We start from the raw sequence: 27,500 nt of genomic DNA, 5'->3' as shown, positions 1-27,500 counted from the left end.
AGATCTGGACGGTGAACTTAGGAGACAGTTTCGTCTCGGCTTTATCCACACTCCAGAAGTGTTCCTGCACACACAGAATTGTGGTTGTTTTTTTACCTTTTTAAAGACAGAAAATTCACTCTAAAATCGATATGATTTAAATGCTTTGATGCTGAAAGTCTGTTTGGTAATAATTCATATTATTATAATTATTATGGGTTTTTTTATTTAATTGTAGCAGAACGTTCTGACTGACTCACAATAATCGGCTTTGTTTTATTAAAGAAGTAAGATAGAATATATTATTATGATTATATTTATATTTATACAAACGAGGGAGCATTTAGCATTAGCATTATTTAACTCATGCTTCTTTGCCATGTTTACACGACAACATTTAAAGGGAAAACAGTTTTGTGCGTTTTAGAAAACTTTTACGTTTACATGGCAATGTAGTTTTCATGTTGAGCCACTAGTGGGTGCTGTTGGTTATTTTTTGTTATGAAACTGCGCACACATGCAGCAGAGAACGACATGAAAAAAACATTGACAATAGGAGCTTGTGCAAAAAAAATATTTAGCTGTGTATACACACGAAGTAGGAGCAAGTTTTTCCTGGTTTCCATGGTGACGAAGCGTCGTCAAAAAGTCGCAATTTCCGGGATTAGATGGAGATGGAGCGGGAGAATTTTCAAAAAGTTGCGTTTTCATTAATTCCGTAGAGATGGAGTCAGAAAATGTTCAGCAAAAAAAAAAAAAAAAAGACATTTTCCTCGTTTCCATGGAGATGGACTCGGAGAATTTTCAAAAGAGTTGCGTTTTTACACCGTTTCCATGCAGAGGGAGCATTTTTTTTTTTTTAAAGTTGCATTTTTTTTAATGTTTCCACCAAGACCGATTCGGAGGATTTTCAAAATGTTACATTTTTACATTATTTCCATGGCGACGGAGTCGGAGAACTTTCAAAAAAGTTGTGTTTTACCTCATTTGAAGTTCAAGCACCGCGGTGTGTCGACAGAGCCTCGCTAACAAAACAATGTTACTTAGCGTGTTAGCGGCTCGTCATATTTTCCATTGAACATCAATATTGTTCCAATTTGTAATTTACTGATTTTGAGGCTTCGAACTTTGAGACAAACGCCGAAGCCTGACTCATCTCCAGCTGTTGGTGTGAGCTTGCTCCTCCTGCGCTGCAGATGTTTTCCGAGCTGCAGACGCGTCTTTGCACAACTTCGCCATTTCGGACCGGACGCATAGCGAGACGATGTGCAACGTGTGATTATACACACCTGCAGAAATGTGTGTGCTCAGAGAGCGGACGCACACTCATATATGTGTGTCTCATTATCGGAGCAGGTGTGTGTGTGTGTGTGTGTGTGTGTGTGTGTGTGTGTGTGTGTGTGTGTGTGTGTGTGTGTGTGTTGAATTCACACTGAGCTGACAGACGGTCTTATCACGTCTCACCTCCATGCTAATAGCTTCACTCTGCAGGACGAGTTTCCTCTTTTGTCTCTTTCCATTGGCTCAGTTGTCATTTAGTGTGTGTGTGTGTGTGTGTGTGTGTGTGTGTGTGTGTGTGTGTGTGTGTGTGTGTGTGTGTAATATAAAAACAGGATTTGCAGCTGTTGTCGTTGTTGTTCATCCTTCATAATAAGGAACGTAATATTTCGGCACTTTGACTAGACGTCAGATAAACTATGGTCAGCGAGGCTACATGCTAATGAGTTTCAAGGCTCATGCAGTAGCGAGGCTACATGCTAACAAGTTTTGGGGCTCACACAGTAGTGAGGCTACATGCTAACGAGTTTCAAGGCTCATGCAGTAGCGAGGCTATATGCTAACAAGTTTTGGGGCTCACACAGTAGTGAGGCTACATGCTAACGAGTGTCAAGGCTCACGCAGTAGCGAGGCTACATGCTAACAAGTTTTGGGGCTCACACAGTAGCGAGGCTCCATGCTAACAAGTTTTGGGGCTCACACAGTAGCGAGGCTCCATGCTAACAAGTTTTGGGGCTCACACAGTAGCGAGGCTACATGCTAACGAGTTTCAAGGCTCATGCAGTAGCAAGGCTACATGCTACCAAGCTTCGGGGCTCACACAGTAGCGAGGCTACATGCTAACGAGTTTCAAGGCTCATGCAGTAGCAAGGCTACATGCTACCAAGCTTCGGGGCTCACACAGTAGCAAGGCTACATGCTACCAAGCTTCGGGGCTCACACAGTAGCGAGGCTACATGCTAACGAGTTTCCAGGCTCACACAGTAGCGAGGCTACATGCTAACGAGTTTCAAGGCTCACACAGTAGCAAGGCTACATGCTAAACATAATTAAATTACAGTCATTAGCGAGCAGGAACGCTGAAGTAAACAATCAAAATTGAACTTCGGTCAAACAAATTTACTTCTGCCGGAAGGAACTTGTCGTAGAAAACGACGTCGTTTGTTCCGTAAAGAAGTGACAAGCTTCCCCCCCGTTCTTATGGACGTCTCGTCGTTATGTAAACCGGCGGCACGGCGCCTCCTTACCTTCCTGTCGACGACGCACAGCTGCTCCGCTGGCAGGTAGTTGAAGGGGAACAGGAACCTGTAGTTGAAGTTTCCCTCGCCGCCCAGCGAGCGGTAGTGGACGTCCGTCTTCTGCTTGTTGTGCTCGTGTCCGTCCAGCCAGCTGAGGGACGGAACCGTCCGTTAGACAAGTGTCTTTCAACCACTGTGCCGATTTCACATTTATTTCTAAAAAAAACATTTGCTCTCACAGCGACAGTGTGTTGCAGAGTAATCCTGTATAAATACTCTTCACCACTAGAGGGCAGCACAGAACTTTGCCGGTGAAATGTAAAGTGACAGACGTCAGTGTGGTTCATCTCCACCTCCTGCTACCATCTTGTATCAAAGTACTGTGTCAGTGACAGTGATGGAGAAGTTTTTGAAAACCAGGATCTCAGCTCTTCATCCATCAGGTCCAGGTTTCACACTGAGGGAGGCACTATTAAAAAAAGTCCTTGCTTTCTGGATTTACTGGATTCCTGTTGATAAAACTTTGATGAGAAAGACTTTGATGTCTTTGATGAGAATGACTTTATATTGTTAATAGAGGCTACAGAGTTTCAAATCTTAACATTTCCGGGTGGTGGTGTGCCTCCAGAGTTTTCCAAAGACAAAAGTGTGCCTTTGTTCAAAAGAGGTAGAAAACAGTGTTAGAAAGCGCCACGCAGAGCCGCCGCCCACTTCCTGCCCTTTGATCTCACCCTTTCACGTAGATGTCGCTCATCCTCTCGCCGCCGAGGCCGACGTCGTCCAGGATGACGTCGCTGGTGTTCCAGACGATGCAGCGCAGGAAGAACCTGGACACAGTCGGACTCGGTGTTGACGTGACGACGGTACTGAGACGACCTGAACATCAGCTGTTCAGTTTAACGTTTGGATTGATGCCTAAAGCCCCGTTTGAACGCTTTCAGGTGAAAACACGGAGCCGCCATTGGGTTTGGGGAGTCCGTTTTCATAGTCCTCCTAGTGGCCGGCAGGAGAACTACATCATTTCTAGTTCCAGTAGGAACAACCCACATGAAAAGAACCTATATAAACATATGTTTTAATATAGGTTTTGAATATATGTGACATATAAAATTGTCCGTTTTCCTATATTTTATGTACATATATGTACATATATGCACATATACGCATACATATATGTACATATATGTATGCGTATGTACATATATGCACATATATGTACATATATCCTCATATAGGTTCTTTCCATGTGGGAGAGATCAAAATGTAAAACGATGGCAGTTCATCTCTGGTTTGTTGATGCTTCTGGTTGTTTCAGGAAGTGCTACCATCAACAACAACAACAACAACAACAACAACAACAACAACAACAGCAGCAGGCTAAAGCCCTACCTCTTGGCTCTGCGCGGCGTGACGTTAAACGGCGGTCCAGGCGGTCCGAGGGACTTGGGGAAGATGTCCACCCACATCATGAGACGGCCCTGACAGAGAGCGTCCAACGTCCAATCAGATCGCACACACACACACACACACACACACACAGTAAAGTAACCGAGGTGTGTGTGTCACCTGCTGGATGTCGGGCTGCAGGGGGCTGTAGAGCGGCCGGCTCTCCACGTGCTCCGGCACCAAACCCAGACTCCTCAAGATGTGAAGAGACAGTCGCTCCCGGATCGGGCCGAGGTGACGCTTGGACATGTGCTTGTCCTCTAAACACACACACACACACACACACACACACACACACACACACACACACACACACACACACACACACACACACACACACACACACACACACACACACACACACACACACACACACACACACACACACACATTAGGGTTGAAATGTGGGGCATGGCACTTTTCAGATGGCTGCAGGAGCTCTGGGAGTGGAGAATGGAAATCTGGAGAAACAGGAGTAATTCATTCATTTCTCTCACACACGCACGCACGCACGCACGCACGCACGCACGCACGCACGCACGCACGCACGCACACACACACACACGCACGCACACACACACACACACACACACACACGGTCGGCCTCGGCATCATCGCGAGCAAATGAGGAAAATCCGTGCCGCGTTCCAAGGGGAAAAAAAAAAAAATCGAAATATCAAACTGACGTCCAAAGTTTATGACTGTAAAGTTCAAATCACCTGGAGTGTGAGACGAGGGGAAGGAAAGAGTGAGGGGGAGGACAGACGAGAAGGAGGAACGGCGGGAAACGGAGGGAAGAGAAAAGAAGAGATGGGACAACTTGTGGCTGGAAGAGGAGAGGAAGCAGAGAGACGGAAGGAAAGAAGGCGACAGGAACAGGACAAGACGAGGAGTGAGGCCCCGTTTCCATGGCAACGCTTACACCGAACTGGAAGAGTCGCCAGCTACTGAGCACGTGCAGAAGAAAAGTTGACGGCCGCCGTGGACCGTATCAGAAAAGTAGCATTTTGCTGCCCTCGTTTCCATGGAAACGGGGTCGGAACGTTTTCGAAAAGTTGCGTTTCCAAGTGTCTCCGACTACCGTCGTCGTGGAAACAGACGCCCGGGAACACGAAGAAAGTTGCTCCAAGAAGTCGTCATGGAAACGGGGACGAAAACACAAGCAATTAATTTGAAGGGGAAAAAAACAAACAAACAAACACAAAAGCAGGAAGTTGAAATAGAAGATAGAATAATGTTCCGTACAGTGGTGCACTGGTTTTTAAAGAACGGTGATAGAAGCTGAGTGGGTTTGTAGAAGAAGAAGAAGCAGAAGAAGAAGCAGCAGAAGAAGAAGTAGCAGAAGAAGAAGTAGCAGAAGAAGAAGCAGCAGAAGAAGAAGCAGCAGAAGAAGAAGCAGCAGAAGAAGAAGCAGCAGAAGAAGAAGTAGCAGAAGAAGAAGCAGAAGAAGAAGAAGCAGCAGAAGAAGAAGAAGCAGCAGAAGAAGAAGTAGCAGAAGAAGAAGTAGCAGAAGAAGAAGCAGAAGAAGAAGAAGCAGCAGAAGAAGAAGTAGAAGAAGAAGTAGCAGAAGAAGAAGCAGCAGAAGAAGAAGCAGAAGAAGAAGAAGTAGAAGAAGAAGTAGCAGAAGAAGAAGCAGCAGAAGAAGAAGCAGAAGAAGAAGCAGCAGAAGAAGAAGCAGAAGAAGAAGTAGCAGAAGAAGAAGCAGCAGAAGAAGAAGCAGAAGAAGAAGCAGAAGAAGTAGCAGCAGAAGAAGAAGCAGAAGAAGAAGTAGCAGAAGAAGAAGCAGCAGAAGAAGCAGCAGAAGAAGAAGCAGAAGAAGAAGAAGTAGCAGAAGAAGAAGAAGCAGAAGAAGAAGCAGCAGAAGAAGAAGCAGAAGAAGAAGCAGAAGAAGAAGTAGCAGAAGAAGAAGCAGCAGAAGAAGAAGCAGCAGAAGAAGAAGCAGCAGAAGAAGAAGCAGAAGAAGAAGCAGAAGAAGTAGCAGCAGAAGAAGAAGCAGAAGAAGAAGTAGCAGAAGAAGAAGCAGCAGAAGAAGCAGCAGAAGAAGAAGCAGAAGAAGAAGAAGTAGCAGAAGAAGAAGCAGAAGAAGAAGCAGCAGAAGAAGAAGCAGAAGAAGAAGAAGTAGCAGAAGAAGAAGCAGCAGAAGAAGAAGCAGAAGAAGAAGAAGTAGCAGAAGAAGAAGCAGCAGAAGAAGAAGTAGCAGAAGAAGAAGCAGCAGAAGAAGAAGCAGCAGAAGAAGAAGCAGAAGAAGAAGCAGCAGAAGAAGAAGTAGCAGAAGAAGAAGCAGCAGAAGAAGAAGTAGCAGCAGAAGAAGAAGCAGAAGAAGAAGTAGCAGAAGAAGAAGTAGCAGAAGAAGAAGCAGAAGAAGAAGAAGCAGCAGAAGAAGAAGTAGAAGAAGAAGTAGCAGAAGAAGAAGCAGCAGAAGAAGAAGAAGCAGAAGAAGAAGTAGAAGAAGAAGTAGCAGAAGAAGAAGCAGCAGAAGAAGAAGCAGAAGAAGAAGCAGCAGAAGAAGTAGCAGCAGAAGAAGAAGCAGAAGAAGAAGCAGCAGAAGAAGAAGCAGAAGAAGAAGCAGAAGAAGAAGTAGCAGAAGAAGAAGCAGCAGAAGAAGTAGCAGCAGAAGAAGAAGCAGAAGAAGAAGAAGCAGAAGAAGAAGTAGCAGAAGAAGTAGCAGCAGAAGAAGAAGCAGAAGAAGAAGCAGCAGAAGAAGAAGCAGAAGAAGAAGTAGCAGAAGAAGAAGCAGCAGAAGAAGAAGCAGCAGAAGAAGAAGCAGAAGAAGAAGCAGCAGAAGAAGAAGCAGAAGAAGAAGTAGCAGAAGAAGAAGCAGCAGAAGAAGAAGTAGCAGAAGAAGAAGAAGTAGCAGAAGAAGCAGCAGAAGAAGAAGTAGCAGAAGAAGAAGCAGCAGAAGAAGAAGAAGCAGAAGAAGAAGTAGCAGAAGAAGAAGCAGCAGAAGAAGAAGCAGCAGAAGAAGTAGCAGCAGAAGAAGAAGCAGCAGAAGAAGAAGTAGCAGAAGAAGAAGCAGCAGAAGAAGAAGCAGCAGAAGAAGAAGTAGCAGAAGAAGAAGCAGAAGAAGAAGTAGCAGAAGAAGAAGCAGCAGAAGAAGAAGCAGCAGAAGAAGAAGCAGCAGAAGAAGAAGCAGCAGCAGAAGAAGAAGCAGCAGAAGAAGAAGCAGCAGCAGAAGAAGAAGCAGCAGCAGAAGAAGCAGCAGCAGAAGAAGAAGCAGCAGAAGAAGAAGCAGCAGCAGAAGAAGAAGCAGCAGAAGAAGAAGCAGCAGAAGAAGAAGAAGAAGAAGAAGCAGCAGAAGCAGCAGAAGAAGAAGCAGCAGAAGAAGAAGCAGCAGAAGAAGAAGAAGAAGAAGCAGCAGAAGAAGAAGCAGCAGAAGAAGAAGTAGCAGAAGAAGAAGTAGCAGAAGAAGAAGAAGTAGCAGAAGAAGAAGAAGAAGCAGAAGAAGAAGAAGTAGCAGAAGAAGAAGAAGAAGCAGAAGAAGCAGCAGCAGCAGGTGTTCCCCCAGGTTCCTCCGGTGTAGCCCTCCACTCACCGAGGTCCCCCGCGGTGTAGATCTTCCCCCTGAATCGCACCGTGTCGTTCTCGTAGACCGGCTGCCGCAGGTTCCGCCGCTCACACAACCTGCAGAGCAGCTGCCGCGGCGTCAACTGGTCCCTCCACTGGTTCAACCCCGACCTGGAACACACGGGAGGCTTGAAAGTGTGGGGACGAGCGGCGGCGGGGTGGAGGCAAGGCGCTTCCACTCACACGCAGTAGGACTGCGGCAGGCCGCACGCCGCGCCGTGTTTGGACAGGAAGCGGTTCTCCAGGTCGATGGTCGTCTCGCCGATCTTCTCGTCCTTGGTGATCATGTCGTGGTCGTACAGCGCCACCCGGAGGTCCTTCTCCACGGGGAGGGAGCAGCTGAGGGCGAACATCCTGGAGGGGGAGGAACCCGGTGAGCTGAGAACCGGCTTCAGGTGCAGGGGCCGAGCAACCGACAAGTCAACCGACAAGTCAACCGACAAGTCAACTGACCAGAAAGATGGCCAAGCAACCAACCAACCAGAAAGACGACCAACCAACCAACCAGGCAACCAGAAAGACGACCAACCAACTAACCAAGCAACCAACCAACCAAGCAACCAACCAACCAAGCAACCAACCAAGCAACCAGAAAGACGACCAACCAACTAACCAAGCAACCAACCAACCAAGCAACCAACCAACCAAGCAACCAACCAAGCAACCAGAAAGACGACCAACCAAGCAACCAACCAGGCAACCAGAAAGACGACCAACCAACTAACCAAGCAACCAACCAACCAAGCAACCAACCAACCAAGCAACCAACCAAGCAACCAGAAAGACGACCAACCAAGCAACCAACCAGGCAACCAGAAAGACGACCAACCAACTAACCAAGCAACCAACCAACCAAGCAACCAACCAACCAAGCAACCAACCAAGCAACCAGAAAGACGACCAACCAAGCAACCAACCAGGCAACCAGAAAGACGACCAACCAACTAACCAAGCAACCAACCAACCAAGCAACCAACCAACCAAGCAACCAACCAAGCAACCAGAAAGACGACCAACCAAGCAACCAAGCAAGCAACCAGAAAGACGACCAACCAACCAACCAACCAACCAACTAAGCAACCAGGCAACCAACCAACCAAGCAACCAGAAAGACGACCAACCAACCACATCGTCTCACACTCACTGCATATTGTTTTAATATTTAATTGAATCACACACCAACAGTAAAATGCAGTAAAACATTTGATATTGTGAGATGAAAGTAATTAATAGAAGAATATGATCAAAAACAGGAATGTCATAAAGGATCAAAGGAGGACTGAGAAAGGCTGACATGCAGAGGAAGAGTTTGGTTTGAATTAAAATGTTTTGGATCGTTCCAGTTAAACTGCATCACCTCATCAAACTCTTTCTTTTTAGGTTAAACAATCGAAATGTATCTGATTTCTTTTACATTTCAAGACATTATTTCCACACCACGTTGAAGAATATTGGAAAGGAAAACATTTTACGGTTCAGGTGGCTGCGTCCTAAATAAACACACAATGTTTTAATAGTTCCAAAAGCCATTTTTAGATGATTTGAACCAGAAACTTGAGTGTGAATCAGCTGAATTCTCGTCTTCAAACTTTCAACAAACCAGAGAAAAGGAACATAAAATGTTTCTGGGATTGGTTTGTGTGCAGTGACACCTACTGGCAGAGAGAGGGAGAGAGAGGGAGGGGGGGGAGAGAGAGAGAGAGAGAGAGAGAGAGAGAGAAAACAACCTGCTGAGTCAAAAGTGTTTCTGCTGTAAAGTCTGGTTTGGTTTTAGCCTGAAAATGTGGTTAAAATGAGCAAATCCACCCGTAATCTGTCATTTTAATCCCTCAGATTAACGGGAAACTTGGATTGGAAGGTAGAAGGTGGAAACTTCACAAGAACCTGTCCAAGCCTGCAAAACTGGAAAAACATTTTTTAAAAATTCAAAAAATCAATTCCAAAAATATTTTGTTTTTGTGTTTGTACAATATTAATGTTACATAAAATTAAAAAAACATTAAGCTAACATTAAATTAAATTAAATTAAATTAAATTAAAACAAACTAATGTTGAAAAATCACAATTTCTGAAATTAAAGACGTTTTCAGAGTAAAACTTTTTTTAAATCCTTGTTGAAATTGAAGGATGATAAAGAAACTGCAAAAAATATTTTCAAAAAATAAAAAAAAAATAAAAAAAATTTTTTTATTTTTTTTTTATTTTATAATATTAATGTTATATAAAATAAAATAAAAACAACATTGAACTAAAGTTTAAATTAAACTAAATTAATTTTGCTCAAAACTATTGTGGAAAAATCGCAATTTCTGCAAATATATTTTAATTTTCACATGTTAAAGAACATTTAAAGAAAAGAAAAACTGGTGACGTCGTTTTCAAAGTAAAATATTTTAAAAATCCTCGGTGAAACTGAAGGATGATAAAGACTTTTGCCACTTTTATAACGTTTTAAAGTCAATTATGACATTCCTGCTTTGATAATCAAACGCTGCTGAAAAACGTTAAATATTACATATTAATAAATATTATATATTAATATTATATCTTTCATCAGTGCAAAAGTTGCAGGTCAAATAAAGTGTTAATAGATCAATTTATTACACAATAAAATGTTTCCATTTTGATGCTTTATTTTCCTCTGATGCAAACATCGTTGTAATTGTTCTATCATGTGACGAGTAAACGTCTTCACTCATGCTAATCTGAAGGGAAGACATAATCTGGTGTCGCGCTTTAATTATTCCCCACAGATCAATTTCACTGTCCGTCACTGATCAGATCCACTTCCTGTTTCCAGAGCTCCCCAACAAGGGTTTCCTTCTGCAACACTGCCATCTACTGGACGGTTTCATAAACACATCCAGGACGAGGAGAAAAGGTTCTTTTAAGACGTATTATTTTGGTAATTTGAGTATAAAAAATGCAGATTTCAAGCAGCGAGAGGTTGAGTAGAGTTCTTCACAGTGGAGACGGAGAGTCGCGGAAACGGGGGGGGCGAAGGAGACTTTTCACGAAAAGCTCTTCTGCACATGCTCAGTAGGTGGACAATAAGTGCACAATGTAAAAACATGACACTCGTCACTGTTGATGTTCATTTTGTGTTTCAGTGTCAAAAAACAAACAAACAAACAAACAGCACCAACTTGTGGCCTGGCGGGCCAACTGCATGTTTGTTTTTCCGGTGTTTTTCTGCCGTTGCCATGGAAACAACAACACGCACATACAAAACAGGACAATTTAGTTTAACACGATTCTGCAAAAACACGTCCATGGACACTTTTAAAGCTAAAGTTACATTGAAATTTCACAAGTTTGCACTGAAATGAGCCCTGAAAAGGCTTTTTAATGTAAAACGTGATGAAAGGTGGTGAGACGGAACCAGATTAGAGCACCTACTTGCCAAAGACGGGGTCCAGCGTGCAGGGGACATAGTTCTCATGGTCACTGAGGGTCTTCTTCCCCAGACTGATCTTCACGTAGGGGTCACACTGAAAACACCAGCAGTTACATCGCTTAGTGGAGGAAGATGCTCTATAATCTGGATTAGTGGAGGAAGATGCTCTATAATCTGGATTAGTGGAGGTAGATGCTCTAAAATCTGGATTAGTGGAGGAAGATGCTCTATAATCTGATGTTAGAGGAGGAAGATGCTCTATAATCTGGATTAGTGGAGGAAGATGCTCTATAATCTGGATTAGTGGAGGAAGATGCTCTATAATCTGGATTAGTGGAGGTAGATGCTCTAAAATCTGGATTAGAGGAGGAAGATGCTCTATAATCTGATGTTAGAGGAGGAAGATTCTCTATAATCTGGACTAGAGGAGGAAGATGCTCTATAATCTGGATTCGGGGAGGAAGATGCTCTATAATCTGGACTAGAGGAGGAAGATGCTCTATAATCTGGATTCGGGGAGGAAGATGCTCTATAATCTGGATTCGGGGAGGAATATGCTCTATAATCTGGATTAGTGGAGGAAGATGCTCTATAATCTGGATTAGAGGAGGAAGATGCTCTATAATCTGGATTAGAGGAGGAAGATGCTCTATTAATCTGGATTAGAGGAGGAAGATGCTCTATAATCTGGACTAGAGGAGGAAGATGCTCTATAGTCTGCTTTTCATAAAGTAACAGTCAGCCGTACTTGATAATGAAGAGATCCACTTCCAGGTAAACAGGAGTTTAGCACGATAGTAACCAGCAAGTCGATACGATGGCTAACATTGAACCATGTCGTCGCCCCTCCACCCGGTGGTGCCCCGCCCGCCCCTCCTACCTCCCCGCCCCACCCCACCCTGCCCCTCCTACCTCCCCGCCCCACCCCACCCCGCCCCTCCTACCTCCCTGCCCCACCTACCTCCCCGCCCCTCCTACCTCCCCGCCCCTCCTACCTTGCCGTTGGCGTCTTTGGGCTGCAGCCCGTGAGCCTGGATGACGTAGACCCGGACCAAACACTCCTCGATGCCGTTGGGGGGGAGTTTCCTGAACTGCCTCGGGGGGGCGGCGGCGGCGGGGTCGTCCTGCAGAGGGTAGATCTTGAACATGCCCTGGACGGAGAGGGACCGGGGGACGGAGAGGGACCGGGGGACGGAGAGGGACCAGGGGACGGAGAGGGACCGGGGGACGGAGAGGACGGAGAGGGTTCAGAGAAAGGTGGAGACGTGAGCAGGTTGTTAGAACAGAATTGTTGTTCCAGGTTTTAAAAAGTTCGCTCCAAGCAGCCAATCAGAAATCAAACCCTATATAGTGTCATCGGGGGGTTTAGCCAATCACAATCAAGGTAGGCTCCTCCCCCCCTTTGACTCCTCCCACAATCAGGCAGCTCTGCTGTGGCACATGGCGCCACGAGAGGAAGTACTTCCTCCCTCTTCCCATATATGGGCGTGTGTGTGGGCGGAGCCAGTCCAGCTCACACAGACACAGCAGATTCTGAATGTAGCTCCTGGGATCCGATGTTCTAATGGAGGAGAATCAAGGAGGAGCTGGAAACTTTGAATTCAAGGTTTCTGGCTCAACGAGATCACGTGGAAGTTTTGAAAAGTTGGTTATTATGACCTGTTTCTCTGGAAAACGTGTCTCCTGAGGTTTTACTTTGGAATTTTCCTGATATGACTCCATTTTGACCGACTTCACGAAGACGCTTTCAGGACACCAAGTGTCGCTGAGCACCGTTGCCTTGGAAACACGAAGGTTTTGGGTTTTTTTCTCCATTCATTCTGATTTGAATGTAAAGCAGCACAAACCGCCCTACCTTGAATTCTCCCACCACCGACGGGTCTTCCCCTTCGTCCCGAGTCTTTCCTCTGTACAGCTTGAAGGTTTGACAGAAATCAGAGAGACCCTCCAGGCCCTCCACCTTCTCCAGCTCCTGGCCGAAGACCTGAGGAAGAGGAGGAAGAGGAGGAAGAGGAGCAACTCATTCTACTCTCTAGTTCCACCTTCAGGCCCATGATGATGTGCTACCGAAATTTCCGGCCCATTAAGCGACGATAAGCCACACCCACAAGCATTTTAAAAAAGAAAGGGCGGAGTTACGTGATGCACCTGAACGCATCGCGAGTTCCAGACAACAACACCTCCTGCGGGAATCCTGCAACTGGTGATCATCTTGAAAACGAGGAACTTTAAGGAGTCCGTTAAAAGCTTTGGTCTGGTTTAGACTACGTCGTTCTCTACGGCGTCAAACACCCATGTAGGGTCGGCGTGGCGACCCTACATGGGCGAGGCCCCGCCCACACGACCCGGTCTCAAGTGTGAAGTGGTTTTCTAGTTAAAGGGATGATTAATTTGTGAATGTTAAGGGGTTGGGAAAATGTATTACGTCAACCGCGCGTGTGTGTGTGCGTGTGTGTGTGTGTGTGTGTGTGTGTGTGTGTGTGTGTGTGTGTGTGTGTGTGTGTGGTAGACATCTGGGCAGGGTCGTCTTTGTGTCAGAAGCAGAAAGAGATTCATCTGCTCTGGTTGGCGACGTTGGGATTGCATCAGTCAAAGTGTCGGGGAACCAGAAGAAAACCCGCAGTACTCTAATATCAGGGTCTGGAAGGCGTACAAAGTACACAGTGTAGTACCGCTGTACTGCGGCAGGGAGGTCCACCGTGTCTGGGTCACGTTCACTGTGACGACTACATTGATTTAAAATAACAAAACCGTTTCTGCAGCGAGAAGAACGACAACATTGTTTTAGATGACAAAACTTTTAGGGTAAAACGAAAAAAAAGTTTTTGAGGGTTTTTTTGGGGGGCGGGGGGGTATAATATTGGAACAGCAGGGTGGGAGGGAGGGAGGGAGGGAGGGGAGGGGAGGGAGGGAGGGAGGGAGGGAGGGAGGGAGGGAGGGAGGGGAGGGAGGGAGGGAGGGAGGGAGGGAGGGGAGGTGATGACAGGGATGATGTCAGACAAAGAAAGGTCCGGAAAGTGCGCTTCATTTCAATACTCAAACACCAAACCCAGTACCAAGGGAGAGGAGGGGTGGAGGCGGGGGAGGGGGAGGAGGGGTGGAGGCGGGGGAGGGGGAGGAGGGGAGGGGAGGTGGAGGAGGGGAGGTGGAGGAGGGGAGGTGGAGGAGGGGAGGTGGAGGAGGGGAGGTGGAGGCGGAGGAGGGGAGGTGGAGGTGGAGGAGGGGGAGGGGGGGGGAGGGGAGGTGGAGGAGGGGAGGTGGAGGAGGGGGGAAGGGGGGGGAGGAGGCGGGGGCGGGGAGGTGGAGGAGGGGAGGTGGAGGAGGGGAGGTGGAGGTGGAGGAGGGGAGGTGGAGGAGGGGAGGTGGAGGCGGAGGAGGGGAGGTGGAGGTGGAGGAGGGGGGAGGGGGGGAGGGGAGGTGGAGGAGGGGGAAGGGGGGGGAGGAGGTGGGGGCGGGGAGGTGGAGGACGGGAGGTGGAGGCGGGGGAGGGGGGGAGGGGAGGAGGAGGTGGAGGCGGGGGCGGGGGAGGCGGAGGAGGGGAGGTGGAGGTGGAGGAGGGGAGGTGGAGGTGGGGGAGGGGAGGCGGGGGAGGTGGAGGCGGGGGAGGTGGAGGCGGGGGAGGGGAGGTGGAGGAGCGGAGGTGGAGGCGGGGGAGGGGAGGTGGAGGTGGAGGAGGGGGAGGGGGGGGAGGGGAGGTGGAGGAGGGGGAAGGGGGGGGGAGGAGGTGGGGGCGGGGAGGTGGAGGACGGGAGGTGGAGGCGGGGGAGGGGGGGAGGGGAGGAGGAGGTGGAGGCGGGGGCGGGGGAGGCGGAGGAGGGGAGGTGGAGGTGGAGGAGGGGAGGTGGAGGCGGGGGAGGGGAGGCGGGGAAGGTGGAGGCGGGGGAGGTGGAGGCGGGGGAGGGGAGGTGGAGGAGCGGAGGTGGAGGCGGGGGAGGGGAGGTGGAGGAGGGGAGGTGGAGGCGGGGGAGGGGAGGTGGAAGAGGGGAGGCGGAGGAGAGGAGGTGGAGGCGGGGGAGGGGAGGTGGAGGAGCGGAGGTGGAGGCGGGGGAGGGGAGGTGGAGGTGGGGGAGGGGAGGTGGAGGAGGGGAGGTGGAGGTGGGGGAGGGGAGGTGGAAGAGGGGAGGCGGAGGAGAGGAGGTGGAGGCGGGGGAGGGGAGGTGGAGGAGGGGAGGTGGAGGCGGGGGAGGGGAGGTGGAGGAGGGGAAGGGAGGGGAGGTGGAGGAGGGGAGGTGGAGGAGGGGAGGGGAGGTGGAGGAGGGGAGGTGGAGGAGGGGAGGGGAGGTGGAGGCGGGGGAGGGGAGGTGGAGGCGGGGGAGGGGAGGTGGAGGCGGGGGAATGGAGGTGGAGGAGGTGGAGGCGGGGGAGGGGAGGTGGAGGAGGGGAAGGTGGGTAGAAAATTGTAGAAGCAGAGAAAATGAGTTCCTACAGGTCTTTAAACAAACGTGGCTAATTGGAGGAAATGTACTTTCGAATCAACGTTTCCGTGTGTTCAAGTGAAAACTCTGAACTTTTTAAAAATTCTTTGGCTCTGTCTCCATGGAAACGGGTGAAAACGCAACTTTGAAACGGGAAAAATACAACGTTTTGAAAATGTTTAGCTCCCGTCTCCATGGAAACAGGAATAATGTAATATATATACATATATATAATGTAATACTCATGTATACGCTCAAGCCCCGTCTCTCTTTGCCGTCGACGTGAACTGGTAGCCACATTAGCAACATTAGCATTCCTAGCCACGTCGCGCGTCAGACTGCAACTATAGTTACATTCAAAACTAATAAAAAACCAAGTTTTGAACTCAAACACTTGTAGAATTCACGACTATAAATTGCCAGTGCACCTATCAAATGCGTCCCCCCCGGGAAACAACTGCCAACACATAGTTCCGCCTAGCGCAGTAGCGTCTTTCGGGGGTCGGAACCAAAATCAAATATCGTGTAAAAACGATAAACGCACTGCTGAAGTGTCCAGTGCAGCTTAACGCCACTTCACGTACATCAGGAAGTGAATTTTGCGCAACGTACAACCGTTAAAACTTTAATTTGTCGGTTGTTTACTGCGACAGAATCGTTTTAATGGAGTCATAGATTTTCCGCCAAGTTGATCTTTCTCTCTGTTGCTTTCAAATATGAAATAAAACCTAGTTTAAAAAAAAAACATTTCAAGAGAAGAAGCTCGAAATTAGTTTCCCGACTCGCTAAGCGTAGCAGCGCGAGCTAGCGGCGGACGCCTTCTCCATGCAAGAGATGATGAAGTGTGTGTGTGTGTGTGTGTGTGTGTGTGTGTGTGTGTGTGTGTGTGTGTGTGTGTGTGTGTGTGTGTGTGTGTGTGTGTGTGTGTGTGTGTGTGTGTGTGTGTAGAACCTCAAACCAGGTTCAGCATTTATTGAGATTCTTTTTTATTTTCGTTTGTCCGCCGTGTTCTATTTGCGGCGCGGCGGCGCGGCGGGCAGCTAATTCAACAGCTCATGTTCTGGCGGGCGGCGGCGGCGCTTTAAATTGGTGATGCAACCGAGAAAGTGGAGGAGGAGGAGGAGGAGAAGGAGGAGAGAGAAAGCGAGAGGCTTTAGGAGTTCTCGGGTCACGGCGAGGTTTGGAAACAAAATCTCTTGTTGATGGCGGCGGCGGCGGCGGCGGCGGCGGGGATGGAGGGATGAATAAAGAAAGAGGAGGAGAGGGTGAGCGCCAGGCTCGCTGGGCATTTAACGCCGGTTTCCACCCAACTTGTCAAGCGAAGTTTGTGCAAAGTTTTGAAATGTCGCAAAAAAAAAAAAAACTTGGAAGAGTTTCCATGTTTTAAGGGCCTCCTGGATGAAAGGAGGAGAAAAAAAGAAAAGAAAAGTGGAAAGAGTGGCTCAGGGGGCGAGTCGCTATCGTTCTCCACTGCGCCGTTCACTTTAATGGTTTCGTCCCAAGAAAAGTTGTTTCACGACAGACGAGGAACAACGTGGGCTTTGTGGGACACAAGTTTTCAAAAAAAGAAAAAAAAAAAAAAAAAAGCTTAAATATTTTAGCTCCAGAGTGACGGGAAAAGAAAATATAAGTGATAACATGAATATAAACTTTCGGCTCTCGGAGCCACTGGAAACACAACTTTTCGAAAACGCCGTCTCCATAGAAACGAGGCTCGGCATGCTAGCTACATCCTGTTCCACGACGGACATTTAAAATCTTATCAGAAACGAAAAAGCTAAAAAAGTTTTTTAAAAATGCTCTTTTTCTGCGGTCGTTCTTAAAAAGTTCCACAGCAGTTTTCGAAAACTGGCACCGTCGCGTAAAACTCACAAGTTTTTCACTTTTTGTCACGTGAAGTTTAAGGGACTCACGTCAGGACTTAAAAAAAAAAAAAAGGAATTTGTGGTCACTTTCTAAAAGTAATTTAAATGTAAACTTTGTTTACAAGTCAACAAATAGAAAAGTCGCTCAGCTGAAGCTTAAACTTTTATTCATGCGTGTCTTGGAACATTTTTAAGTTATCGTTACTTTTTTATATATGAACTCAATTATAACTCAGCTTTTCTTTTAAAAACGTAAAATATAAATGTATTAATGCAATTTAAAAAAAAAACTTTTCTCAAGTAGAATTAACAGAAAATGCCAACATGTGAATTTATCATCTTACATTCTGTTCAAAACCTTTCATTTCCCACTTAAGCGAGTTTCCAGTTAGTTAATCAGCTTTGATGTTTTCGAAACCAAACAAATCGTTTTTATTTTTTTACAACTTAAAGCCACTAAAGTAATTTAAATGAGGGTTGAAAACATGGTTGTTCTCGTGACATTAAATACCTTTTAAATGTGCTTTTATTTCCACAACATCTTGTTTTATTGTTGTGATTTGAATGTGATTTGTCCTTTGAAGTTCCAGTTTGTCACAAAGTGCAGCGACTCACAAAGAAAAGCGGCGTCGCGGCTGCAGAATCAATCAAGAAGCTCGACGTCGCCGGTCGAAGGAACACAAAGAGAAATCAAATCTAAAGTTCAAGCTGCTCCTGATGCAGAACGACTTCCAGGGGAGAGGCGTTCAGGGGCTCGTTTAAAAGTCGTAAAAAGATCAAATAAAATACTATGACCACATTTCTGCCCCGATTGGTCATTTGTGTTGGGCATCGGGGAAGAAGACTGACGTGTGAGGAGGAGGAGGAGGAGGAAGAGGAGGAGGAGGAGGAGGAGGAGGAAGAGGAGGAAGAGGAAGAAGAGGAGGAAGAGGAGGAGGAGGAAGAGGAAGAAGAGGAAGAGGAAGAGGAAGAGGAGGAGGAAGAGGAGGAGGAAGAGGAAGAGGAAGAGGAGGAGGAGGAGGGGGAGGAAGAGGAGAAGGGGGAAGAGGAGAAGGAGGAGGAGGAGGAGGAAGAAGAGGAGGAGGTGGAGGTGGAGGAGGAAGAGGAGGAAGATGGAGGAGGAAGAGGAAGAGGAGGAGGAGGAGGAGGAGGACGAAGGGGAGGTGGAGGAAGAGGAGGAAGAGGAGGTATGTATATATATATATATATATTTATATATATATTTATATTATAATAATAATTACGTGAATTTGAAATGTCCGACTGCAGTGAACGCATCACAAGATTAGTTTGGAACGTTAATATTTAGGAAAACAATATAATAACGATAATAAACATTCTTCTTTGGGACTTTTCACAACTGACTCAATCAAAAATGTTTTTTTACAGAATGAAACATTTAAAAAAAAACCTTTCCCCTCCTAACATTGCACCGTCATACCTCCAGTGGCCACCAGAGGGCGCCATACGAGACACACAATCACATCCTGCTCCAAGCGGGAACAACAGTCACTTTTGTGACGCGACCAGAAACATCGGAGTCCCCGGACCCGGAGCAGCTCGCGGCGTGGAGCCTTGCCTCAGCCGTACCTTCAGGGTGTCGTAGCCGCGCTCCAGGTACGTCTCGCACTTGCTCTTCTCTCCAGTGGAGGCGTAGAATTTACTCCACCAGTCCATGAACTCCTCCTCCTGGCGGGAGAACAAACACAGCGTCACACCGTCGAAATCCAACTGAACACAGATATTTCGTAATATTCCGCTTGCATGAGACTTCGGTTAACGCGCCAACCGCGACTAGCATTTATGCTAGTTCATGCTTCCTGTTGTTTTTGGATTCTTGATGATGCTAATCCAGTTTCCTCCATTTAAATGTGGTGCAATGACACATTTCAGGGTTCACACACCAGCTATGCTACATGCTAAATAGTTTTGGGGTTCACACACAAGCTATGCTACATGCTAAATAGTTTTGGGGTTCACACACAAGCTATGCTACATGCTAAAGAGTTTTGGGGCTCAAACACCAGCTATGCTACATGCTAGAGAGTTTTGGGTTCAAACACCAGCTATGCTACATGCTAAAGAGTTTTAGGGTTCACACACCAGCTATGCTACATGCTAGATAGTTTTGGGGTTCACATACTGGTGATGCTACATGCTAAATAGTTTTGTGGTTCAAACACCAGCTATGCTACGTGCTAAAGAGTTTTGGGTTTACACACTGGTGATGCTACATGCTAAAGCGTTTTGGGGTTCACACACTGGCAATGCTGCATGCTAAATAGTTTTGAGGCTCACATACTAGCGATGCTACATACTAAAGAGTTTTGAGGCTCACATACTGGCGATGCTACATGCTACATGCTAAACATGATTAAAGTCCAACTGACACACTCACAATTGTATCACCGGCTACTAAGTATCATTAATTTAAATATATATTCTCATGAAATATGAGTAATTTTAACCAAAAAAATCTGTACATTTCAGGCAGAAATTCATGTATTTAACAACAATTACTGGTTATTTTTTAACTTAAATTACATTCATGGACTGAAACTCGTCTCCAACTGAAACCACGTGTCGCTTCACTGGTTAATTGTTGGTTTTTCTCAGTAAAAACTCCTGGAAATGTTGTATTTGGCGAAATAAAACCGAATTGAATCCATCAGGCACGACGTTGGCTCGGCGATCCGAACGACCTTTGACCTTTCAACACCGGTTACGTGGGTCCGGGGAGAGAACAACCCGCTTTTCATGCCTTTTTTTTTTTTTTTTTTTTCTTCCTTATTTTATTTCCACTGATCGCACGGCGACGCGCGGCGAAGCCAAGTCACGTCAACGCGAGTAAAACTCGTCTCTGGTGGCTCCGTGGCGTTGAGGTCACATGGGCGTTCTGACGCAATGGAAACGGGCGACGGGGCGACAAAGTCAACATGGACGATCGGAGAAACACGTTAGGCTCAAATATATCCCAAAAAAAAAGATCATTAAAAAAATGTATGTCGGTTCACGAGGAGGAGGATTTTTATGTTTTGGGCTCAATGGAGGAAGTTTTAATGAGTCGAAGTCGTCGTTTGTTTGATCAGTTCACTAATTAAGTCGTCATAGAAGCCGACTCGTCTTCCCACTGAGACAAAACTGGTGTCCAAAGGACGTCTTCAGGGTCTTTTGTCTGAACCTCCTGGACGTTAAATGGAAATTTTTTTTTAAAAAGTGCGACTCCAGCAGCTTATTTTTATTCATAAATTGAAGATTGAGTGACGATTCGCCCTCATGCACCAATAGAAATAAACTAAAATAGACAAATTTTACACATGAAAATTGAAGCGAAAAGGAAACGGATGGGAAAAAACTGTATTTTACCAATATTTTAGAAAACCCCTAAAATTCCACAAATCATACTTTAAGGTGGGGGGGGAGGGGGGGGGGGCTCCTTCGACGCCCCCCGGTGGTGTGACGGTGAACTACGTCAGTTTAAACGGCGACGTTATTGAAAACTACGTCACCACGCCGGGCCACCAGTTGGCGCTGTTGGTCGACTTTGTCATGAAATGACAAGCGCGAACGATACGCTTCCCCTCCGTTTCCACGGCGACAGAATCAGATCGCCTTTCAAAATGTTACTTTTTTTCAGCCCGTTTCCATGGAGCCACTAGAATCTGCTGTGTCTGTGTGAGCTGGACTGGCTCCGCCCACACACACACGCCCATATATGGGAAGATGGAGCAAGTACTTTCCTCTCGTGGCGCCATGTGCCAGAGCAGAGCTGCCTGATTGTGGGAGGAGTCAAAGGGGGGGAGGAGCCTACCTTGATTGTGATTGGCTGAACCCTTGATGACACTATATAGGGTTTGATTTCTGATTGGCTGGTTGGAGCAACACACTTTTTAAAAGAGAGAGAGAGAGGACACTTTCTACACTTCTGGGGACGATGAGTACTGATAGGAACAACTTTTAGAAAATATATTTTACACAATATGACCCCTGTAACGAGAGATATTGAAGTACAACCAGTGTGAAAATGTCGACTGTCAATGAATCTTTCATGTTTGTCATCGTTCACACCATCAGCTGCCTGATTGTGGGAGGAGTCAAAAGGGGGAGGAGCCTACCTTGATTGTGATTGGCTTAAACCCCCCGATGACACTATATAGGGTTTGATTTCTGATTGGCTGTTTGGAGCAACACACTTTTTAAAACCTGGAACAAACTTTCTTCACTTCTAGGGACGACTAGTACTGCTGGGAAAACTTTTAGAAAGTATATTTTACACAATATGACCCCTTTAACGAGAGATATTGAGGTAAAACCAGTGTGAACATATCGACTGCCAATGGATTTTTTTCATGTTCGTCGTCGTTCACGCCGTCGTGTAGCACAGGAAGTAGCACAGCTTCAAAAAGTTTGACTCGTCTGCTCACACACTTACCCACTGCAGCATCTTGGTCGGCATTAACGACAAAGAAACACGGGGGTTAGACGTTTAGACTCGGGCGTTTACTACGCCGAAACACACGCCGCCACGCGCGACCGCACTTCACAGTACAAGAGGATTTATGGCGCTTTTCAACACGTTTGTGGAGACGCGTCGAGGGTTTCATTCCAACATGGAGCACATGGTGGCGAGCTTTAGGGGGGGAATAAGAAAAATAAAGAAATGAAGAGAGTGACAGCTGGCGAGAAAGTGAAGGTTGTTTCAGTGTTACGACAATGAGTCACCGTGGCCCGGCGCCGACAACAACCTTTGTTTTCTCACTTGTTGACTGATGGTTTGGACACGTAGATTTATATGATGTGATTTCTGTTGTGGTGGGGTGGTGAAGGTGGTGGGTCTCTAAAGTCTTGGTCTCTAAAGTCTTGGTCTCTAAAGTCTTGGTCTCTAAAGTCTCGGTCTCTAAAGTCTCGGTCTCTAAAGTCTCGGTCTCTAAAGTCTTGGTCTCTAAAGTCTCGGTCTCTTAACGTCTCGGTCTCTTAACGTCTCGGTCTCTTTACGTCTTGGTCTCTTAAAGTCTTGGTCTCTTAAAGTCTCGGTCTCTTAAAGTCTCGGTCTCTAAAGTCTCGGTCTCTTTACGTCTTGGTCTCTAAAGTCTTGGTCTCTAAAGTCTTGGTCTCTTAAAGTCTTGGTCTCTTAAAGTCTTGGTCTCTAAAAGTCTTGGTCTCTTAAAGTCTCGGTCTCTTAACGTCTCGGTCTCTTAACGTCTCGGTCTCTTAACGTCTCGGTCTCTTTACGTCTCGGTCTCTTTACGTCTTGGTCTCTTAAAGTCTTGGTCTCTTAAAGTCTCGGTCTCTTTACGTCTTGGTCTCTAAAGTCTTGGTCTCTAAAGTCTTGGTCTCTAAAGTCTTGGTCTCTTAAAGTCTTGGTCTCTTAACGTCTCGGTCTCTTAACATCTCGGTCTCTTAACGTCTCGGTCTCTAAAGTCTTGGTCTCTAAAGTCTTGGTCTCTAAAGTCTTGGTCTCTTAAAGTCTTGGTCTCTTAAAGTCTTGGTCTCTAAAGTCTTGGTCTCTTTACGTCTTGGTCTCTTTACGTCTTGGTCTCTTAAAGTCTTGGTCTCTTAAAGTCTCGGTCTCTTTACGTCTTGGTCTCTAAAGTCTTGGTCTCTAAAGTCTTGGTCTCTAAAGTCTTGGTCTCTTAAAGTCTTGGTCTCTTAAAGTCTCGGTCTCTAAAGTCTCGGTCTCTAAAGTCTCGGTCTCTTAAAGTCTTGATATCTAAAGTCTTGGTCTCTAAAAGTCTTGGTCTCTAAAAGTCTTGGTCTCTTAAAGTCTCGGTCTCTTAACGTCTCGGTCTCTTTACGTCTTGGTCTCTTAAAGTCTTGGTCTCTTAAAGTCTCGGTCTCTTAAAGTCTCGGTCTCTAAAGTCTCGGTCTCTTTACGTCTTGGCCTCTAAAGTCTTGGTCTCTAAAGTCTCGGTCTCTAAAGTCTCGGTCTCTTAAAGTCTCGGTCTCTTAAAGTCTCGGTCTCTAAAGTCTCGGTCTCTAAAGTCTCGGTCTCTAAAGTCTCGGTCTCTTAAAGTCTCGGTCTCTAAAGTCTCGGTCTCTAAAGTCTCGGTCTCTAAAGTCTCGGTCTCTTAAAGTCTCGGTCTCTAAAGTCTCGGTCTCTAAAGTCTCGGTCTCTAAAGTCTCGGTCTCTTTACGTCTTGGTCTCTAAAGTCTTGGTCTCTAAAGTCTTGGTCTCTAAAGTCTTGGTCTCTTAAAGTCTTGGTCTCTTAACGTCTCGGTCTCTTAACATCTCGGTCTCTTAACGTCTCGGTCTCTAAAGTCTCGGTCTCTAAAGTCTTGGTCTCTAAAGTCTTGGTCTCTTAAAGTCTTGGTCTCTTAAAGTCTTGGTCTCTAAAGTCTTGGTCTCTTTACGTCTTGGTCTCTTTACGTCTTGGTCTCTTTACGTCTTGGTCTCTTAAAGTCTTGGTCTCTTAAAGTCTCGGTCTCTTTACGTCTTGGTCTCTAAAGTCTTGGTCTCTAAAGTCTTGGTCTCTAAAGTCTTGGTCTCTAAAGTCTCGGTCTCTAAAGTCTCGGTCTCTAAAGTCTCGGTCTCTAAAGTCTTGGTCTCTAAAGTCTCGGTCTCTTAACGTCTCGGTCTCTTAACGTCTCGGTCTCTTTACGTCTTGGTCTCTTAAAGTCTTGGTCTCTTAAAGTCTCGGTCTCTTAAAGTCTCGGTCTCTAAAGTCTCGGTCTCTTTACGTCTTGGTCTCTAAAGTCTTGGTCTCTAAAGTCTTGGTCTCTTAAAGTCTTGGTCTCTTAAAGTCTTGGTCTCTAAAAGTCTTGGTCTCTTAAAGTCTCGGTCTCTTAACGTCTCGGTCTCTTAACGTCTCGGTCTCTTAACGTCTTGGTCTCTTAAAGTCTTGGTCTCTTAAAGTCTCGGTCTCTTTACGTCTTGGTCTCTAAAGTCTTGGTCTCTAAAGTCTTGGTCTCTAAAGTCTTGGTCTCTAAAGTCTTGGTCTCTTAAAGTCTTGGTCTCTTAAAGTCTTGGTCTCTAAAGTCTTGGTCTCTTTACGTCTTGGTCTCTTTACGTCTTGGTCTCTTAACGTCTTGGTCTCTTTACGTCTTGGTCTCTTAAAGTCTTGGTCTCTTAAAGTCTCGGTCTCTTTACGTCTTGGTCTCTAAAGTCTTGGTCTCTAAAGTCTTGGTCTCTAAAGTCTTGGTCTCTTAAAGTCTTGGTCTCTTAAAGTCTCGGTCTCTAAAGTCTCGGTCTCTAAAGTCTCGGTCTCTTAAAGTCTTGATATCTAAAGTCTTGGTCTCTAAAAGTCTTGGTCTCTAAAAGTCTTGGTCTCTTAAAGTCTCGGTCTCTTAACGTCTCGGTCTCTTTACGTCTTGGTCTCTTAAAGTCTTGGTCTCTTAAAGTCTCGGTCTCTTAAAGTCTCGGTCTCTAAAGTCTCGGTCTCTTTACGTCTTGGTCTCTAAAGTCTTGGTCTCTAAAGTCTCGGTCTCTAAAGTCTCGGTCTCTTAAAGTCTCGGTCTCTAAAGTCTCGGTCTCTTAAAGTCTCGGTCTCTAAAGTCTCGGTCTCTAAAGTCTCGGTCTCTAAAGTCTCGGTCTCTTAAAGTCTCGGTCTCTAAAGTCTCGGTCTCTAAAGTCTCGGTCTCTAAAGTCTTGTTCTCTAAAGTCTCGGTCTCTAAAGTCTTGCATGACATATTGCAGTGAAGCTGCTATAAGTCTTTATCAAGTCATCTATTTTTTTTCTTCTTTCCTCTGGACAAACTGCCTCGTCCATCAAAACTCTGCTCACATTGGCAACCTGGACCAGAGCTGGTTCAAGGCTCACGTCAGATTCTTTTCTCACAGGAGCAAGAAAAAAAAAGACTGTGTGTGTGTGTGTGTGTGTGTGTGTGTGTGTGTGTGTGTGTGTGTGTGTGGGGGGGGGGGGGGGGGGTTTGGCTCTGACACAACGAGGGAACATCAACCGCAAAAATGGAGAATACCGGGGGGATCGATCAAAGCTGCAGCCTGCTCACCCCCCCCCCCCCCACACACACACACACACACACACACACACCGCCCGGCAACCTTCAACCCTCGGAGGACCACTGGAGTTTAAAACACACTTGTGACGCATGTACCACTTTTTCCCTTGTATATGTGTGTGTGTGTGTGTGTGTGTGTGTGTGTGTGTGTGTGTGTGTGTGTGTGTGTGTGTGTGTGTGTGTGTGTGTGAGCATTAATATAGAACAAACGTGCTCTTATAGCCCTGGACTTGTGTGGAATCCCCTTTCTCCCACTTCCCACAGACACACAAGCGAGAGAGAATTCCTAATTTCTTTCCAGAGCGGCAGCATGGCATGGAAAAGGTTCAGCGCGTGGCGTTTAACTGGGACACACACACACACACACACACACACACACACACACACACACACACACACACACGGCGCGGTGTGTCTGAGGCGTGAAGTGTCTGCTGTGTGTTAACGTGCCCTCTGTGTGCAGCCGGTGCCAAGCATTGATGACAGGGGCGCCAGAAAGTGTGTGTGTGTGTGTGTGTGTGTGTGTGTGTGTGTGTGTGTGTGTGTGTGTGTGTGTGTGTGTGTGTGTCAGGGTGTGTTCGCTCAAGTCGGCGACTCCTGATTCAGACAGATTACGGCGGCGCGTTCCAGACTGCGACGAGTATTAAGTGTTTGCTACGGGGGCCCGGGGGTGGGGGTGGGGGGGGGGGGGGGGTGGGGGTGGGGGGGGGGGGGGGGGGGGTGGGGGGGGGTGGGGGGGGGCGGCGGTCTGCTCAGGGTGTCGGTGTGGTTTTGCAGCCTGTCATTACGCCCAGCAGGGAGCGCCAGCGCGGCCGCAGCGAGCCTGGCACGTCTGGTAACAGCGACTTCGTAACAGTTTGCTTGTTTTTAAATTGTTTAGTTTTGTTTCTGCGAGACGGAAAATCTGCCGTACATAAATGTTACGTAATAAACGATGTGAATCGTTACAAAACTCCATCTTTTTCTATAAATCGGCCAAGACGTTCCTCTAAGTTTTCACAAAATTTGGGGATTTCCACGATTTTGACACTAAAAGCTACCGTTTTCAAAAAGCTCCGCCTCCCGAGGCGACAGTTCCCGCCTTCGCCAGCAGGGGGAGGGGGGGGGGGGGGGGCAGGATTGAGAAGAATTTCTTGAGCCGTCCCCTCTGCTTTGATCCCCCCACTTTCCTTGCTCCTCCAAAATAAAGTGCCCAGTGTGAGGAATGTGGAAGGACTGGCTCGTTTCACCAGGGCTTGTTTACGTCAGTCTGTCATTTTCTCCACTGCGGCTTGGAGGCCGAAGAACAAACCTCCAGTAGGAATCTGAGGCATTTTCGCAGAAACACACGTCGCCTCCGCGATACTGATTGACGTTAGCCAGCCGGTCCATGTCCACTTCCTGTTTGTTCCGTCCTCCAGGAAACGGTGCGCAACAGATTTTTTGGCGGGAACTCGCAGTCGTGGAGTGGAGTGGAGTGGTCGGCGCAGTGAGGAAATCCCTGGTTTGAGTCCTGGAGGGTGGAGGTTTATCCAGGTTCTCGCATTCTAGCTGTAGAAAAACTAGCATTTGAAGCTAATCGGCGGCTCTGAACGTCCCGTACGAGAGACTCTGGCCGTGTTCGGACCGCAGGACTCTTCGAGGAAAAAGTATTTCGCGAAGTCTGAACCGGAGCAAACAAGACCCTGGAAACGCTCCGTCTCGCTTCCTTTACAATCTTTGTAGCGGGGGCGGGGAAAGAGGAAGTGACGTAGCGCGCGACGCAGCCTGGGAAGTAAGCAAACAAAGCTAACCGCGCAAAGGAGAAGAAAAGGTAGGAAAATACTTCCTGGACCGACGGAGTAGTGAGGAAGACTGGATCTAAGACTATGCATCGCGGTTGTTTGTGGCTACCCATTAGCCACGCGCTAACTAGCCTAGCCACCACGGGCGAAAGGGGCGGGGACTTTCTCTACGCTAAACATTCTACCAGATCGTCTCTCCGCCTCTAAACGTTCTGCTACCAGATCGTCTCTATACCGCTAAACGTTCTACCAGATCGTCTCTCCACGCTAAACGTTCCGCTACCAGATCGTCTCTCCACGCTAAACGTTCTGCTACCAGATCGTCTCTCCACGCTAAACATTCTCCTACCAGATCGTCTCTCCGCCTCTAAACGTTCCGCTACCAGATCGTCTCTCCACGCTAAATGTTCCGCTACCAGATCGTCTCTATACGGCTAAACGTTCCGCTACCAGATCGTCTCTCCACGCTAAACGTTCCTCTACCAGATCGTCTCTCCACGCTAAACGTTCTGCTACCAGATCGTCTCTCCACGCTAAACGTTCCTCTACCAGATCGTCTCTCTACCGCTAAACGTTCCTCTACCAGATCGTCTCTCCAC

General features: G+C 47.0%; 1 protein-coding gene across 1 annotated transcript in view; it reads right to left on the bottom strand.

Moving 5' to 3' along the window:
• dysf (dysferlin, limb girdle muscular dystrophy 2B (autosomal recessive)) overlaps positions 1-27,500 on the bottom strand; it is an 80,285-nt gene that overhangs the window by 8,666 nt on the left and 44,119 nt on the right. The window contains 11 exon segments of the mRNA XM_080519169.1: positions 1-64; positions 2,505-2,646; positions 3,227-3,322; positions 3,885-3,973; positions 4,062-4,201; positions 7,474-7,616; positions 7,689-7,859; positions 10,905-10,996; positions 11,898-12,053; positions 12,758-12,886; positions 18,773-18,871. The exon segment at positions 1-64 is cut by the window's left edge and continues 36 nt beyond it. Coding sequence (XP_080375295.1) covers positions 1-64; positions 2,505-2,646; positions 3,227-3,322; positions 3,885-3,973; positions 4,062-4,201; positions 7,474-7,616; positions 7,689-7,859; positions 10,905-10,996; positions 11,898-12,053; positions 12,758-12,886; positions 18,773-18,871 — 1,321 coding nt within the window.

This window comes from Blennius ocellaris (assembly GCF_963422515.1).
Source record: "Blennius ocellaris genome assembly, chromosome: 23".
Lineage (NCBI taxonomy): Eukaryota > Metazoa > Chordata > Actinopteri > Blenniiformes > Blenniidae > Blennius > Blennius ocellaris.
The sequence above is the reverse complement of the archived record's forward strand: the minus strand, read 5'-3'. Positions and strand labels throughout refer to the sequence as shown.